The 17,730-nt window shown below is 42.0% G+C and overlaps 3 protein-coding genes and 1 long non-coding RNA gene across 6 annotated transcripts; 3 read left to right on the plus strand and 1 right to left on the minus strand.

The window, feature by feature from the left end:
• The first annotated feature begins 786 nt into the window (after positions 1–786).
• LOC121195409 (placenta-specific gene 8 protein-like) lies at positions 787–1,847 on the plus strand. The gene is made up of 3 exons (XM_041058854.1): positions 787–871; positions 976–1,100; positions 1,631–1,847. The coding sequence occupies exons 1-3, from the start codon at positions 787–789 to the stop codon at positions 1,733–1,735; spliced, it is 315 nt and encodes a 104-aa protein (XP_040914788.1). The 3' UTR covers positions 1,736–1,847.
• Positions 1,848–3,307: 1,460 nt separating this feature from the next.
• Positions 3,308–7,161, minus strand: cops4 (COP9 constitutive photomorphogenic homolog subunit 4 (Arabidopsis)). The gene is made up of 11 exons (XM_041058853.1): positions 7,029–7,161; positions 6,428–6,608; positions 5,835–5,914; positions 5,573–5,724; positions 5,349–5,452; positions 5,100–5,253; positions 4,803–4,953; positions 4,525–4,695; positions 4,282–4,397; positions 4,103–4,187; positions 3,308–3,527 (listed from the first exon to the last, which is right to left on the minus strand). The coding sequence occupies exons 2-11, from the start codon at positions 6,499–6,501 to the stop codon at positions 3,394–3,396; spliced, it is 1,221 nt and encodes a 406-aa protein (XP_040914787.1). The 5' UTR covers positions 6,502–6,608; positions 7,029–7,161; the 3' UTR covers positions 3,308–3,393.
• Positions 7,162–7,185: 24 nt separating this feature from the next.
• Positions 7,186–15,242, plus strand: lin54 (lin-54 DREAM MuvB core complex component). Of its 3 annotated transcripts, none has more exons than XM_041058850.1 (14): positions 7,186–7,303; positions 9,466–10,249; positions 10,352–10,463; positions 10,647–10,777; positions 10,873–11,028; positions 11,756–11,957; positions 12,068–12,141; positions 12,249–12,446; positions 12,542–12,633; positions 12,741–12,812; positions 13,263–13,365; positions 13,455–13,592; positions 13,713–13,915; positions 14,121–15,242. In XM_041058850.1, the coding sequence occupies exons 2-14, from the start codon at positions 9,494–9,496 to the stop codon at positions 14,320–14,322; spliced, it is 2,439 nt and encodes an 812-aa protein (XP_040914784.1). In that variant the 5' UTR covers positions 7,186–7,303; positions 9,466–9,493; the 3' UTR covers positions 14,323–15,242. The 3 variants fall into 3 exon arrangements, with proteins under 3 accessions (XP_040914784.1, XP_040914785.1, XP_040914786.1); XM_041058851.1 differs by lacking the exon at positions 7,186–7,303 and adding an exon at positions 7,471–7,599; XM_041058852.1 differs by lacking the exon at positions 7,186–7,303 and adding an exon at positions 8,378–8,471.
• Positions 15,243–15,375: 133 nt separating this feature from the next.
• On the plus strand, positions 15,376–16,966 carry LOC121195410. Its single transcript, XR_005895478.1, has 3 exons — positions 15,376–16,146; positions 16,563–16,617; positions 16,845–16,966. It is a non-coding gene; the product is annotated as an uncharacterized LOC121195410 (long non-coding RNA).
• The last annotated feature ends 764 nt before the right edge of the window (positions 16,967–17,730 follow it).

Consider the following 17,730-nt stretch of genomic DNA (forward strand, 5'->3'; position numbering starts at 1 on the left):
TATTTGCAATATTCTCTGTTGCTGTGAATCAGGACAAGGTGTGTCAGCCACATAACCTTGATGTTTTATAACTGATATCAGATGTGACGCACATTCAGGTCTGTTAGTGAAAGCCAGAGTTAGAACCAGTCTGCGTTCAAAACTAAGCAAAGGTACTGAAGTACGATCAGGAAACGTCAGGTAAAAGTGCCCAGTGTGCAGGATAAACTACTGATGCATTAATATGTAAACAGCATTTTAATCTTGTCGTTGGTAGAGATGGATCAGATGCCAGCTATTGTCTATACTATTGTGTGGTTTAATTTACTAATTGTTATTTCCCTCTGGATTGTTTTGCAATACTCTACAATGAAATCAGGTGTTGTGCAGTTCAGGTTTATTGCAGCGTAGTGGGCTGGGTGTAGGACCATTAAGGTGACTCTGGGAATGTTTCCACACAATAAAACAGCGATAAGCTCTATAACCACATTAGTCACTTGCTTTGATCAGTTATAAAGACTCACGCTGTCTGCTGGTGCCAGTCTGCTGTCCAGGAGCCTCCTCTGTCACTCTCACCATCCTTCAACTCTCCAACCTTCTGGTAAGATTTCCGTCCTGACGGCCGCTCGGCTGCTGATCCCAGAACAGAAAGGTTTCCAAAGTGTTTGATGTTCAAAAGAGGTGGAATTTATAGTTATCTCTGCTGGGGAAGAAATACAGAAGCAATCATCAAGAAATAGGCCCACAGCTCAAGAACAAACATCAGTGACACTTCTCATCCCACAGGGAAAAGTTTTGATCCTGACCATGGCTGTGACCCAACAACCAGGCCGATACGAACCCTCTGACTTCCAGACAGGCCTGTGTGATTTCTGCGATGACTGCGGAACCTGTGAGCTTTCTCTTCAGATTGGAAAATCAGTTTTTTTTAGGTGGACTGAAATAAAATCAAAGTTAAGACTGCATTTTCATGCATTTCCTTCCCCTCTGCCTCAGGCTGCTGTGGTCTGTTTTGCTACCCATGCCTGGGCTGCTCCATTGCCAGAGACATGGACGAGTGCTGCCTGTGTGGGCTGAGCATGGCCATCCGCAGCGTCTACAGGACCAAATACAACATCAAAGTAGGTTTTCGGTGGATATCTGGGGCTGACTGACTGCAGGACTCCCTGTAGACGCTGTAATAAAACACCAACAGTATTGTTAGGTAACTCTGAATATGACAGTACTACATTTCGCTGTAGAGAGACATGTTGATGTCAGTTCAGTCCTACACCTGGATACGACTGGTTTACAAACTTTTTTTTTTGCTTCCAATTTTCTATAATCTTTGCTTTATTTTTTGTGTAACATTGGAGAGTATAAAGAAGAGAACTAAAAAAATTAATTTAAATTTTTAAAAAAAGGAAATAATAATAGTGGTAGAAAGTATATGGAGCTTCACGCTATCATTCAACTGCTTTGTATTTGAATTATTACATATACAGCTCACATGGTTTACAGCCGGTAGGTGTGTACGTAGAAATGCTGATACAGATGATTCCCATCAGCCCCACTCACCAACAGAAACTCTTCACTTCCCTGTGTAAAACACTGACTAAGGTGCATCAGATCGGGGGCAGCACCCTCTGAGAGTCACTCTTTGTGTTTGCAGGGGTCACTGTGTAGTGATTTTATGGCGGTCGCGTGTTGTCCCGTCTGTGCCACCTGCCAACTGAAGAGAGATATCGATCGCAGGAAGGAGCAGAACATTTTTTGAGCAGGTGAGCACCTTGTAACGGCTCTAAAACACACCCACACAAGTAAACCCCATTTACACCACTTAACAAGGACCAGTTATGTTTAAGTTTATGGAGCTGCTGGAACTGTGACAAATCACGTGTTTACTTTATGCCTTCTAGATGCTGTTGTGACACCAGAGAAGCTGTAAATCTGCTGGATTACAGTTTCAGTTTGTAGATACAGGCCATTCTCTCTCTGATGCATTCAGTTATTGATTAAATATATTAAAGCCATAACGATGTTGGAAACTGACCGCCCTTGTGATTTGATTTGTATCGTATATAATCCTCTGAGGGAAATAACATTTATATCTTCAAACCAGTTAAACATTAGTTGGCTGAGGACACACTGTGGAGAACAGTGTCGTGATTTACTGTTACCATACATTTTATATGGACAAACTAAATGGTTTCATAATAAATCATGTTAAAGATACTAAATGGTTGTAACGTTTTTAAACACATACCTTTAGAAAAATTAAACAATTTTCAACTGTTTTCTTCCTCTATTTGATTGTGGATACTCCACAACTGTTTACTACTGTGTGATTAAACAGAGACAAACTTTTTCCATTAGTCACACTAGCAGCATGGCTATAATTAAGTTAATCATTAAATTTACAAAACGTCTGAAAAAAGATACCCATCCAATTTTCTCTGAGTCCGGCTTCAAATCGCTCATTTTGTCCAACCAATAGTCTAAAACCCAAATATTCAGTTTACAAAGACATAAAAACAGAAGAAAATCCTCATTTTTCAGAGGCTGAAAACAGCATTTTTTTTTTGGCATTTTTGCTTGAAAAATGACTTAAATGATTGAGCCACCCGTTATTTTTCTGACGACAGACAAATCGACTGATCGTTGCAGTTCTACTCTAGGGAAGGAAATGTAAGGCTGTTCTCTCAACAGTATCTCAACAACTCCTGGATGAATTGGCACAAGATAAACTCAGAAAGTGCACTTCATGACTCTGTCGTATGAAAGTTGATTTTGAAATTATATAACATTTCAATAGTATTGAAGCAGAAAACAAAACTTAAATGACACGACCATGATCCTGAACAATTTCTCTCAGCTTTGAATTTAATTTTCTTTGCTGAAATCTGGTGGCGGTGGACCGAGAGGTGAACATGACACAATAAATCAAGAACCACGTAACAAATATTTCTGTTTGGTTATGTTAAGTTAAAAACAGAAGAATGTGTTGGAACGCAAAAGCTTGAATAGACCGATTGTTTGTATCTTTTACTTCTTTTTGACCCATGACGTGACATGACAACTATCTGAAGAATCGTATCTAAAGTCACACCCAAAGGTTACATAAGACTCCTCCTGTGAGTCCATCTACGCCAGACACAGATCTGAAATACTGAGAAACAGTGAACTATTATCCTCCTGAACAAAAGTAATAATGCAGTGCTCTGAAAGTTTAGCAAACACATTTCAAACGAGTGATGGTGATACCAGAGGGTTCTCCGTGGGCGCTTCCATTACTGGGACTCAAGCGGTGATGTTGTTGAGCAGGAAGACAAAACTTCAGGATGGGCTGAGGGAGCAGCTAAGGGGATTTCTTTTTTGTTTTGGGTTTTTTTTACATTTGTTTTTTTTTTTTTTAGTGGAGTAGGGTGGGTATGTTTACTGGGTCATCTGGGCTTCCATAGCCTGCGCCGCCCACTCTGGAGCAGCCTGGCGGATCTTTTCTAGGAGGTTGTTGACTTGGAAACACAGAGACTGGATCTGTTTGTCCCAGGTAGGAAGGGGTTCACGGGCTGCCAGAGACAAAGGGAAAGAACAGGAGACAGGAAATCAAACACGTTTCCATTTCATGACACTTGAACAACAAATTTACATGTTCAAACTCTGTGTGTGACTGTGTGTGATCACTTTGAAGGAAATGCACTTTATGTTGTCTCATATCACTCCTGTTTGAAGAGGCTGCCCTCTACTGGCCGCAGATAGACACACATATATAGTTATTTTATCACAATATAAAAAACATATGATTTAACTTCACACAATCAAATGAAAACATTGCACTAATATAAAAAACATTTCCCTAATGCTGCGTGAGCATCCTTGAATGTTTGTGAAAGGAAAACCTGTCTGTTACCGTGAGCTTTGTTTGGCTGCCAAAAAACGTCGTGAGAGTGAGCTGGTTTCTCGGTTAACTTCTCTCTCAATGTTGCCAATATGACAGGAAAAAGGAAATATGAAGTAGGAGACCAGACTACCTGTGACACTGAACACCAAGGTCTTGCAAGTGTGGCTGACACTCGTTACATTTTTGGTGGAGGTGAACTAAACAATAAGATCCAGTAAAAACACACCGGCTGTCATTACTCACTCTCAAAGTGTACGATGCCGTCTATCTGGTCGATGAAGCCGTTCATGCGTCCTTCAGTGATCATCTGGGAAGCAATCTTTTCAGCCTGGATACAAAAAAAAAAACAGAAACTAGGATCTCCATGTACAAAATGGAAAACAAAGATCAAAACAAATTACATCTGTCAATCCATGTCTCACCTTCGCTGGGGGGATTTCCAACAGAGCTCCTAGTTCTTCAAAAGTGATGTTGTTGTAGAGTTTACTAGCAGACAGGAGGTTGTGTTCAATCACTGCTCTGTCAAGGATGCTGGAGCCTGAGACAGAAGAGCGTGAGAGAGAGGGCGGGAACAAAACCAGCAAATATACTGGACATCACTGGCTGGTGATCCATATAACTTATCAACAACTTCAAGCTGTGTGAAGACAGTTATCTCCACTCACCATCTGCTGTGGTGGCCTTCTGGTGAGGCATCAGCATGGCAGCAAACTCCTGCAGCTGGTTCCCTCTGATGATCCGATCCAGATACATCTTCTCCAGGATACCATAGGCAGCCAGCTGCTGACAGCGCTCATCCTTAAAGAGGGTGGCCAGCATACGGGAACGCTGCTGGCCTAAAACAATATTTTTGGTATGAGACACATAGTAAAGCAACTATTAGAAGTTTGTCATTGACCTTATTTAAACAGTGTGAGGGTAAACACATTTGTCTTGGTGGTACCTGCAGAAGCCAGTATGGTGCAGTTAAGGGCATGTTTCAGTGCTTCCAGACGTTCACTCTCATGTACAATTGACTTATACGACAGCTCGTTGTATCTTTGTGCAGCTTCAATGAACTTCCTCCTGAAGTCTAGGACTCTTGCATAGCACACCTACGAAGGAAAACAGCAGGAAACACTTATCTAAACAACTGCAGGTGCTGGTTACTGCAAGGTTCCCATAAAGCTGCGTTAAACTGTAAGCAGCAGCAACAGCAGATACAGTATGTGGCCATGAAATCATTGAGGGACTTGTGTACCTTATAGTGTATCTGCAGCTGTTCGTTAGAGGACTCATTCTGAAGCAACGAGGCTCTGTTGATGTAGGCCTCTGCCTGCACTGGATCATCATCCTCTAAGTAGAGACGGGCGATTTTCAGGTATGTATCCAACTTATAGTCGACGTTGTACTGCCTAAGGAGAGACACAAAAGGGCATTTAAAGACATGGGATTATCAAACACATTAAAGATCAAGAAATATTCAAATGTAGATATTATCACTGCTTACTTTTGTCCTGTTTCCAGGGGAATACCAACTAAAACCTGCGCAGCGTTCCTCCAGTCTCCCTCCTTTTCATAAATAGTTGCTAAGTGCTGTCTAATTGAAGCTACCTGAAGAAATGTAAGAACATAAATTAATTATACATTTCAATGACTGCACTTAAATGCAACTGACTGAATGACAAACAACAAATGCTCACTGGGGCTATGAGAGTGTGTCGGGGCATTTACCTGTTCCTCGAAGGAGATGACCCGTGGCTGAATCTTTTCCAAGGTGAAGTGATACACTGCTTTGGCTGTGGCGTCAGGCAGGTTGGGCAGATGTGTGCAGAAATCAGTGAGCAGCTGTCTTGAGATGACAAGACTGACATTTTCATTGACCACTGTAAAAGACAAGGCAGAAACATGATGATAACATATTCTGATTAAATTTACATGTACTAAGCATGCAGAAATCAAAGTGATCACATAAAAGAACGTGGGCACAGCATACTTGCTTCAACAAAAGCCTTCAAGGACTCCAGCTGATCTGCATCTGTAAAGTGAATGGCCTTCTCCAAAATCTGTCGATATCTACAAAAGATTTTACAGGTTAGAAAATACATCACTCTATTAACTGATAGATGACTGAGACTAGAATAAAGTCCTGGACATTTCTTCATCATAGTCGGTCACATGCACCTTCTGACAACAGGACACCGGGGATACGCTGAGCAGCCAAGTTCAGACTCCTTTTAAGCTATGTTGTGTTTAGCATCAGCTGTGTAGCTACAGAACAGTTGCTTCTATGTACTATTATGATAAAAAACTAACAGTAACGTTAATGGTGGACAGGGCGCGTGGTGTTACAGTTAAACGGAAAATCTGTAATAAAGTGCTTACAAGAACAAATGCGGTTTGCTTCCGTTTATCTAACGTTAACCTATTTGTATGGCTAATGTAGCTAGGTGGCTAGCTACCGCTAGCTTAGCTTAGTCTATCATAGCTACCTCACTGCTAGCTAACATAGCGTGTATATCAACATTTAAATGGGCGTGTGGCTATAGTTAACAAGTAATATATTATTTTATAACATGCGTTACATACTTGGCAGCGAGATCTTTGTGAGATCCACTTGAATTCATTAGCTGTGCGAGCTCCTGCCGCACTTCGGTCGCCATTGTCGCCCGACAAGTGTCAACAACAGCGGCTTCCTCTACCAAGAGGGGATCAAGCTAGCCTTCCGGCCGGTCTGTATCCTGCAGTGCGCGGAGCTCGGTTGGTCCTCCTAAATATGCACACAAGTTTAACAACCTGTAAATAAATACAAAACAATGCCACAAGTGTTTTAGACATTTATATACACTGGAGGATTTCCTAAAGCAAAAATCAGATTTGTGAGGCTGGGATTAAAGATCTGAGGGTAAATTATGCACAAATTGTTGTACAGATTGATAAATCTTATTTTTCATTCGGTTTCGTCGACCATGCAATATACATTTTGTGACCACTTTGAGTCCAAATTCTCTCCAAAAGTCGTTAAAAGGTCTGAAAATTTGGTAAATCCAGCGACAAAGACGCTAAATTAGCAACATTGTTTGTAAACGCCCCCTGATGACGTAGCATAAACTTTTCGCGCCAATTCCTTTTGAAAGAGCAAAAGCCAATAGGAAATCTTTAACACTCGGCCTTCCGACTAACGGTGTACCTTCATCACTCAGTAATTCTATAAGCGACAGACGTTTGCGTTGATAGTGCTGGCCCTGCTGTTGCGATCCACCCAGTAGACATTTTTAATCCATTGACACTTGTGGTGATGTTATCCTGCACCTTTAAATGTTACGCAGAGATGACGTAGACTGCGGAGGGCGTGGCCGGCCTGTGAAATGTCAGGGAGGAATGGCGATCGGCGCGGTATTTTGAACAATCGCTTTTTCCTTTCCTCGTTTTATCTGGAAACGTTGCACAGCGCAAAAATCTCCGGTAAGGTCGACTATCTGCTGTCCTACTCTGGAGTTCACCACACTGCATTCAGTAGAAAGCCCCACACTTGAGAATGTGTTTAAATGTTGAGGTATAATGTTGTAGCTAGCTAGCTGGGGTTAGCAAGCTCAGCAAGTTTGCTAGTACAGCTGTCCTGCCCGCTGGGCTGCTGGCTTGATGAGGCTCATGATGATGATAATGATGATGGTAAAGCTAAGGGGATACACTGATCAAGAGCGCTGGGGCCAGGATATTCCCTGCGACTAATCGCCTACTGCACGCTGAGACAAAGTTTGGTGTGTACTACCAGATAACTGAATACAAATGTTAAACTGTCTCGCTCACTGCAACTGAAAAGTAAAAGCTAAGTTAGCTGAACGCTGACAGTTGTTTTGATGTGACTTCTGCGCGATAACTGCTCCGTGTATGTGTGGTGTGCTGTCAAAATTATAACAGCACAAGTCAGTTACCTTCGCTTTTAGCTGTTTCCATGTTATTTACCTCTGAAGTTATTGTTATCTCTGACTGCTTTCTGTTTTAGAAACCGGTCTTGTGTCTTACCTGAGTCAAACATTACACTTGGACGACGTTTACTAACTAAAATGTGTCACTTATAACTGGTTAAGCCACGCTAACTTTAACCGTAGCCTCAAAACACAACTTATACGTGTTGTTATGTAAAGCTAAAGGTGCAGTTGTATTAGGTGTTAAATTGCATTGAATGTTATAATCCCGGTGGATATCTAAAGTGACAGGGAGGAATTATTGAAAGCTAGCATTGTTTACGTTGTCAGAGTTTCTCACTTGCTAGTAGCTCACGGTTACCAGCAAGTATTGTCTTCCGCTCTCATGTAACTGCTCTTTTTCTGCGGTTAAGTGTTTTAGCTTAATTTAAATTATATTAAAATGCAGTCCCTTGTGCTCTATAGCACCGTGTTAGCCGGGGAGCTAACTGAGCTGATGACGAGGTAAAAATGGCGGATCTTTCGAAATCCAACCCCGGCCTGAAATAGTAACGCAGCGAGCAAACAGCTTGTCGCTTTTTCCTCACTCTTCACCCCAACCGTGACAACTTGTGAGGGTGTTTCTGCGTGAATGAGTGCAGCCCAGCATAGTTTCTGTGGGTTGCTTTCACCTGGGGACGTGGAAACAATGAGAACAGTTAGCGGTGTGTTTGTGTGTGTATGTGTGGTATGGGGCGGGTAGGGTTCATATGTGCGCTTCGGTGGATTAATGTTGAGTAGAGTGCGGCAGGACAAAGATAAGCCTGAGATGATCGGTGCGGCCTAGCTAACCCGGCATCAGCTGTCAGCCTCTGTCAAAATTACTAGAACTCAGACGCGACTCGTGCACACCTCCGTATTGATTAAATGTCACGTGATCACTGAAAACTAACGTACAGGTATCAGACCGGGCATTTTTTTTTCTGTGAACCCTGCTAACCCGCTAGCTTTAACTGCCTGGCTTGTTTGTTTATTGCCTGGACCGCAACAGCGGGGGCCAGCCCTTTAAACGCGGCTGTCTGTCGCTGACAGGGTTGCCAGGTCTGTGTGATAAAACCAAGCGCAATGGCCAGCCCAGTACTAGACCTCAGACTATGCCTCGGCCAAACCATATACAGCAGCGTTTTCTATTACTGCCAAGCGTGTCGTAATCTCTACAAAGTAACACCGTAAATGTTTAGTGCTCCAGAATTTAAAGCAGTTTTCCTTAACAGTTCTTTCGCCTTGGTCCTAAAATGGCCTTGTGTAGGTGGTTCTCAACTTCTTTGTTGTCTCAGAGCATCACAACACATTGGCACTTCTGCTTAAAGAACATTAATACCGGCCGACAGCATAATCTGATTGCTTTGTTTTTTTTAAACACTCATACTGCAGTGCGTTATACTGAGATGTGTTTCAAATATTCTGCCCCATACATACAAAAAAAATAACAACAGTCCAGTACACCATTTGTAACTATGACCTTAGTAATAAATATAAAATGTACACATTTCCAACAATGTCACCACAAACAGATCATTTTAAACTTTTTAAAGAAAGAATTGCATTAGATTAAATGAATGGATGTCCCTCACTTCACTGCAATGTTTTCCTGTGTTCAACTGAAAAATGTGCTGCATTTCACAGTGTCAATGAAATTAATTGCATTTCTCTTTTAAGACTAACAGAGAGCTGAGACTTTGCAAGCATGGATGTGGTGTCACCAGAGCTCAACAGCCTCCTTCCTGATGAGATCATGGATACTGAGGCCATAGAGGACGTCCCTCACTCCCAACCGGACGGCACCACGGTCCAGTCGGAGACCAGTGATGACACATCAGTCCCGATGGAAACGGACACACCCGTGGCTTCAGAAAATTTTAGCTTGTCTTCAGATGCCGCTTCAACAGAACACGCTCAGATTCTAACCACAAACACAGCCACAGACTCTACGCTCAGCATCAGCTCAGGAAGTCAGATTCCTATCTCAATTTCCAGTTCGTCGTCACCCCTTCTTACACTCAAACCAGCCATGGCTACTTCCATTGCCACTACCAAAACTACAGATAGTGTGACTGGGACTAGTGTCTCTACAAGTGGGTTACAGAAGCTCACGGCTCCGTTCACCATCTCTCCTGCAAACCACCAGATCATTCTCAACAAGGTGGCCTCGTCTCAAGCCACGGAAGCAGCCAAGTCTGCTGGTACTCCGCCCCAGGTCATCAAGCAGGAAGGACAAAAGCTCTTGGTTACAGCAATAGGAAAGTCGGGGCAGCCTATAGTGCTGCAGTTACCCCACACAGGCAGCAAGCCTGGTGTTTCACAGACTTCAGGAGACAACAAGTCTCAAACTCAGCAGTTTAAAGTGGTGACCATTGGTGGGAGGTCGGAGCTGAAGCCGGTGGTGGGCAGTGCTGGCAACCAGGTGACCACATTACAGGCCCAGCAGCTGAAGGCTGTACAGGTAACAAATGAATGAATGGATGTTGATATTATTTCGAATATTACAAAAGATGTTCAAAACCATAAATCCTTACATCCTTAATTTTTCTGACTATCTCCTCAGATTGCTAAGAAAACACCAGCATCCTCAGCTGCACCAATCAAGTTTATCATCACAAAAACTGTCAATAGCAAAGGCCTAACTCCTCAGACATCAGTTCCTCCTGTTATTGCTGGTAAGTGTATTTACACAATTATTGTGTGATGATTGTACACCACTGACTTTTTGTTGCTGTGGTCTGTTATCAACACTACATTTTTCAAACCCATAATTAAATACAGTGATGTCAGCTTTTCTCCTGTGTGCTGTTTCTGGTGTAATTATACCTTTTCTCAAATCTTATGTTGCGTTTTCACAGGACGGGTCCTGACACAGAATTCCCCAGTGATGCCAGCGAGGACCCTTGGTCTCTCTGAACCCCACAACACTAGTATACAGAGCATCCCGGGCAAAAAGATTGCTATTTCACCCCTTAAGACTCCCAGCAAGGTAAATTTTACACCGTTTTCCCACCGTTTTTTCTGTGATTTTTAGTTGAATATTGACAATCTGCAGGTGCCTAAAACTCTTTTTGTCTTTATCAGGTAACTGTGGTATCTGTGGCTTCCCCAACTTCCAACGCCTCTCAGAAGTCAGTAGCGCTGCCTGTCAATGTAGCACTTGGCCAGCAGATCCTTACGGTCCAGCAGTCCACATCGGCATCTCCAGTCAAGGTGGCCACCAGCCAAAGCACGACACAGGTAACACCAATTATAGACTAGAAACAGATGTTGTTCTGTCTTCTATCTGAATTTTCTGCTGATCAGCTAGACCTAAAACAATTAGTCAGTGGAAAGAAAATTAATTTTAATAATTCCGTAATATCTTTAGTCATTTTTCAAGGAATAATGTATAAAAATTAAGTTGTTCCTGTCACTTAAATACAAACATATGCAGCTTTTCTCCAATTTCCAAGCGAGTAAACTGAATATCTTTGGCACCAAACGAGGAATTTGAACATGTCAACTTGCACTTTGTAAAACTATTTTTCAGATATGGTATTGACCAAATGATTAATCAACAATAGAAATAATTGTTAGTTGCAGCTAACTAACCAACTAATCAACTGTTTCATCTCTGACATTTGATACTCAAAGCCCTGTCACCTGCTCCTAAGCAGGGCCATTATACCATGGCTCAGCAGTAGCTACTGTCACATGCCACCCCACTGATAATGTGTATATATATATAAATACAGCTGCGCAGTAAAGCACACTTGAGTTCAGTGTGTGTGTTTTTATTGCTTCCCGACTGTGTGAAGGATGTCTGCACTCTGTTGCTATTTACAGAGCATAAATTGTGCTATGTTTAATCTTACTTCTCCTCAGTATTTTTTGATGTTGTTCTGCATCAGGTTCCTCCTCCCTGTTGTTGCTCTTCAACTTCCATAATGAAAGACAAATATTTTTTTAATCTGAACATTTTCAGAATATTAAACCAGTGCAGTCTGTGGCTGTGGGAGGAGTCAGCGGCTCCCAGTTCAAGACCATCATCCCACTGGCCACCCAGCCAAATGTGCAGCAGATTCAGGTGCCAGGAAGCAGGTTTCACTACGTCCGCCTCGTCACAGCGACCACAGCGAGCAGCACAGGACAGCCCAGTGGTCCCAGCACCAGCTCCATACAGACAGGTGAGTTATGTACTGACCTTTTCATAGTTTATCTGGTAGTAAAATGTTGTTTATCAAAGGCAAATGTGGAAACTCCTCTGTGGTAACTTATGATGATTAACATCCCACAGCTAAACCTATGGTGGTCAGTACAGGAGCAGTGAGGATGTCTGTCCCCATCGTCCCAGCACAGACCATGAAACAGGTACCTTTGTTTTCCTGTTTGTTTTGGACATCCTGTTTATGTTTACTCAGACAGAGCTTTCTGAGGAATCTCTTCTGAGCTGCATTCATGGATTGTATTCCCTGCAGGTGGCACCTAAGCCCTTGACATCAGCAGCACAGGTAGTAACCACCACTCAGACCCAGCAACGCCTGATCATGCCTGCAACTCCTCTACCCCAGATCCAGCCCAACTTCACCAACCTCCCTCCAGGCACCGTCCTGGCACCAGCTCCTGGAGGCGGGAACGTGGGCTATGCCGTTGTACCAGCACAATATGTTACACAGGTTAGTGGGGTTTTTGGTGTGGGGTTGTTGTGGGGGTTTTCTATCTTCTGTGCATGTGTTGAGACTTTTCCGTTGTGTTTTCTGCCTTCCTGTAGCTCCAGCAGTCACCATTTGTGACCCCCGCCAGCAGCTCTGCTTTCCCTGCGTCCACAGGTATCCAGACTCAGGCCAGATTGCCACTTAATGGGTAAGAGGGGACGTTCATTTTCTTATTTATTGTGTGTACAGACCAAGTCATTACCTGTGTGCAATGATTTCAGTTTAATCTAAGCAAAATTTTTCATTCGCTCACAGCTTGTCAACAGCAGAAACAACCTCAAGACCGAGGAAACCGTGCAACTGCACCAAGTCACAGTGTCTCAAACTGTAAGTGAGACTGCCATTGAGACTAATTTGTTGTATGTGTTTGACGAAAGGGTGTAGAATTAGATTAATTCATTTTTTCATTCATTTCAATTCAAAAAAGCCAAAATTAGACGAGTTTCTGGTTCTTCAGTGTGAATTTAATGATATTAACCTGAATGACTCAGAGTCAGAAAAGCGATTTTAGTATTCCAGCTTGAGCTTTCTTTTTTCTGACATCTTATGGACCAAAAGATTAATCTTAATCCAAAGAAATCATTAATGGATTAATCAATAATTCAAGTAATCATTACTTTCAGCTGTATCCATAGTATTTTATTAAGTACTGGGGAAAATAACAAAAGATGACAGTCCACTTTTCATTGCGTTTGGAGAGCACTAAGAAATAAGCTGCTAACTCACAGTCTTATTCAGAGAGTTTTATTCAGCAGACCTCTGTTTCTCTTCCTCCAGATACTGTGACTGCTTTGCAAATGGAGAGTTCTGCAATAACTGCAACTGTAATAACTGCTTCAATAACCTAGAACATGAAACAGAACGTCTCAAAGCTATAAAGGTAAGGAAGGAGTTTGGTGTGCGTGAGCTGTTTGTCTGGAGCTGCTTCGTGTCGGGCAGATGAATTAAGGTGAAAATTTGTTTTCACAGACGTGTCTGGATCGAAATCCAGAGGCCTTCAAACCTAAAATTGGCAAAGGAAAAGAGGGAGAGTCAGACCGTCGACACAGCAAAGGCTGCAACTGCAAACGGTCGGGCTGCCTGAAGAACTACTGCGAGTGCTACGAGGTGGGTTTTCCCTTACTGCACCGTTTGCAGGAGCCGTTATGTGTAAATGTATTTTGCTTTTCTCACTTCTGATTGACTAATATACTGACATTTGTTTATTTCCTTTGTTCCAACTTGAAGGCGAAGATCATGTGCTCTTCCATTTGTAAATGCATTGGCTGCAAGAACTTCGAAGAGAGCCCGGAGAGGAAGACGCTGATGCACTTGGCCGACGCAGCAGAAGTGAGAGTACAGCAGCAGACTGCAGCCAAGACCAAGCTGTCGTCACAGATCTCAGACCTGCTCATGCGGACGACACCTGTGGTTTCAAGTGGAGGCGGGAGGTAATGTATGAGCTTTCCTCTGCAGGTGTTATATGAGCCCCGTGTGGAAAAATAATAAACAGATAAAACTGTTTGTACCAACACTAAAAAAAAAACAACTTACAAGTGACAACTGGTCTAACCACCTCAGCTATCAGACAGTCGTGTCTGACGACATGAAGGATGATGTATGTGCTTCCTAAGGTCTTGTTTTCGTTCCCCGCAGGCTGCCGTATACGTTTGTAACAAAGGAGGTGCTGGAGGCGACGTACGAGTGTCTGCTGGAACAGGCCAAAAAGGCAGAACTGACTGATCAGCCTCAGGTTGAAGCAGAGAGGATGATCCTGGAGGAGTTCGGACACTGCCTCATGAGGATAATCAGCTCCGCAGGAAAAGCCAAAGCAGACTGTGCCTCCATCAACTGCTAGGCCCAGCAGTCTTAAGGCCCTCCACCCTCTAACCCGCCCCAGCTGTTGGGGCAGAGAGGCATGGATTACTCTGCGCTGTGTCTCGGACCCCTGGGGTTTCTCACCTGCAGGGAAACAGGTTGTCTCCCTCATCAAAAGGCAGAACAATGTCCTGAAAGCAGACGGATTCCCCTGCCCCAGCCAAGCTAAGGCCAGCTGGAATAATAAACATGGAACAGTTGTTTGCACTGTTCACCTACTGACTGAAGGACAAATGGACAGAGGAGCCCACCTCTGATGGATCTGCCTTCAGAACTGTTAACACACTCGTTCACCTGGCTGTGATGGACAGAAAAGACTGAGCAAGGTAGTGCTGAACAGGAATTTAAACGTCTCTTCACTTTATTTTCCCTTCAAGGCTCTATCAAATCTGTTTTCTCCAAACTTCTGTTCTTCCATTTTTATTCTATTTTTCTTTTATTCTTTCCTATTTTGCGGGTCTTGAAAAGAATGCCTGTAATTTTGATGTAATCAGTTCGTTTGTGCTTACAGTAGGCGAACAGAGCAGAACATGTATCTTTTGATATTTACTTTGACAAGTATTTGTAATCATTGTGAGCGCTAATATTGTGTGGCTTATAGTGCTGCAAACTGTTAATTATTAACCAAGGCTAGGCTAAATTGTTTCAATGAAAATGAGTAGAGGCAATATTAGGTTTTATCCTAAATGCAATTGTAAAGATGAATGCACACACATAATGCATTATGTTCACACACACAGACGCACACACACAGACAGACACACAGACAGCACTGTTCAGAATAGCTGGCTAGATTGGCAGAAGTACACATTTCTCCTGGTGCTGTTTTCTGTTTTATTAGTCACATGCTTACTGTGCATCGAAACACCATTAACTGAAAAATAAATGAGATTTGTTAAGTGTTGTTCCTGACACTTGTTATTAACTTGAGTCAAGCAAGAACAAAGAGAAAGTTATAGTTTCCTGGCCCGTCCAAGGCTGATAGGAAGTAATTCGGTTATGAATAACATTTAAAAAAAAGACTGAAAAATGAATTAATTTCATCAGAAGTTTAACTTAACACGTAATACCCATCAGGCCTTTGTGTTTTAGACAAAGCTAAAGGACCTGATTAAAACAAAAAGAATCCAAATCGATGCAGCAGAAGCAGAAATATTGTCTTTTTCACTGCACACATTCTTCTTCCCCGTCAATGTGGCTCCTACATTACCCACAATGCAACTCAGCTCGGTTGGAGAATCAGGTGTGTTATGCCAGAGGCAACTGATGTACCTTGGAGCCATTATCTTCAGTCAGAGAGGAGGAGTGTCACTGGGTTGTGGTAAGTTCACTTCTTTCTAACTCCACACGCCACCATTTTGGTGGCATCTCTGAGGCAAACGACCTCATACAACTTTTTTTTTTCTGAAGAAACTTTAATGTAGAAAATTGTTAGTTCCTCTTTAATGTTTATTACTTTGAGGCAAAGGCGGCACATTGTAACGCTGTGCTTCCGGAACCATAGGTGGCGGTAAAACTTTTTTATGTACAGTCTGTGGCTAAAAATCAAAAAGCCAGAAGAAGAAAAACGGAAGCTGGGCGGAGAGTAGATGTGTAGCATGTTGGATGAACGCAGTCAAATGATATGAGCAAAGTTAACTTTTACCTGCTAGTGTTTGATTGTGCATATTAAATACGTGCAGTCGGTACGTGTAGCTAGCTAACTTGCTCCTGTATTTTGAGCGTGATCTTTAAACGAGGTTTTGTTCAGTGACTTTTTCTGAAGTCGTATAGCAACACGTGGGGAGGCTTGTACGTTAATTAGGTAAGTGTGTTGTAAATTAAGTCATTTGTTTCTCTTGTTTTTGGTGTTAACGTGTTATGGACAGCGCAATTAGCCCGTTTTATGTGGTAAACCCAACATCGCAATTAGACCGCGTGGTCAAGAAGTTTTAGCTAGTGTGCGAGTCAAGCGACACGCCGAACTCCAGTTTTAAAAAATGTGATTTGGTAAAAGTGCGCGTATTTATCAATATAAATAAGGAACAGAACACGGTTCAAGACACTTTCTGGAGTTTAAACAGCATCTCTCTAATTCGGCGTACGTCCTTTTATCCTAACGCGTGGTTTTTGTACAACATTTCGGTGTATTCTGTGCAATATCACAAACGCGCTAAACGGGCACACGGTTGTGAGGTTAAATGACTAATACGTTGTTAACATCTGTAAATCTTTTTACAGATCAGCTGAAGCAGAGGGGTTCCAGTGAAATGAGCTTTGTGGACGCGCCATAAACGTATGTACTGCAGTTTTGTTATTTATCTAGTATAGTGAATGTCCATCCCAATGATTATATCAATCACTACCCATCTGACCCATTCATATGTTTGGGGAAGATTAACTATGAACTTCTAAATGAGGGTTTTGGCATTCATCTTCCAAATATAGACCTCGCTGTTGCTGTTTGGTGTAGAAGAGATGTGAGTGTAAACTTTCAGTTTACTATCTGCATTGTCCTTTCAGGGTCGACCTGCGGAGTTGAATGCAGAACTCAGGGCGCATCTACCGTGAGCACTTGACTGGTTTGTCTTTGTTTTTATTTTAAGCTGTTAATTTCCAAATAAACACAAAAATTTTGAAGCAAAGTCACTGTGTGTGTGTGTGTTGGTTTTTCAATGGTGGGGTATCTGTGGGTAAATTATGAGACTGACTTTCCTGTTTATAATGGGTGTATTGACTTGGGTGGCAGTGGGATAGCTACTTCCTTTTATTCTGTTTGATGTCGTTTTACACTCCTGCAATGTAAAATTCCGAACAAATGACTATCTGTAATAGTATTTCTACACTGTGGTATTGCTACTTAGCAGTACTCTGAAAACGTCTTCCACTGCTGGCGATTTAGAATAATTGCATATATATATATATACAAGAAATACTTCAACATAAAATTACATTAACAACAAATTAAACTGAACACAGTTGTTACATATTTAATCCTTATAAATGTAGAATGTTCTACTTGTATTATGCATTCTCTTACCAGTTTAAAAAAAATTATGAAACTGTAACCTTAAGTTGTTTTTTCTTTGTTTTTGTGCTGTTGCTGTCGCAATTTGAAATTTAAATAACCTAACAATAATATAAAAGACAGAAAAAGAAAAAAATAATTACAACTGAGTTTTGGCTTTGCAAAAATGAATAAAAGGACTCAATACAAGAAAATAGTATGAAATGCCATAGTACCTATATTTTTAAACAAAATCAGGGATGTTTCGGGCGATTTTCTAATAAGTTTGAAGAGGATTTTAAAAAAACCAGCTCTTTGTTTAATGAACGTGGACGTTAGCATTGTTAGCATGATGCTAGCTGGCATCGGGACGTCCCCCGGAAGCTGTTGTTCTTCTTCGTG

Source organism: Toxotes jaculatrix, chromosome 16 (assembly GCF_017976425.1).
Source record: "Toxotes jaculatrix isolate fToxJac2 chromosome 16, fToxJac2.pri, whole genome shotgun sequence".
NCBI lineage: Eukaryota > Metazoa > Chordata > Actinopteri > Toxotidae > Toxotes > Toxotes jaculatrix.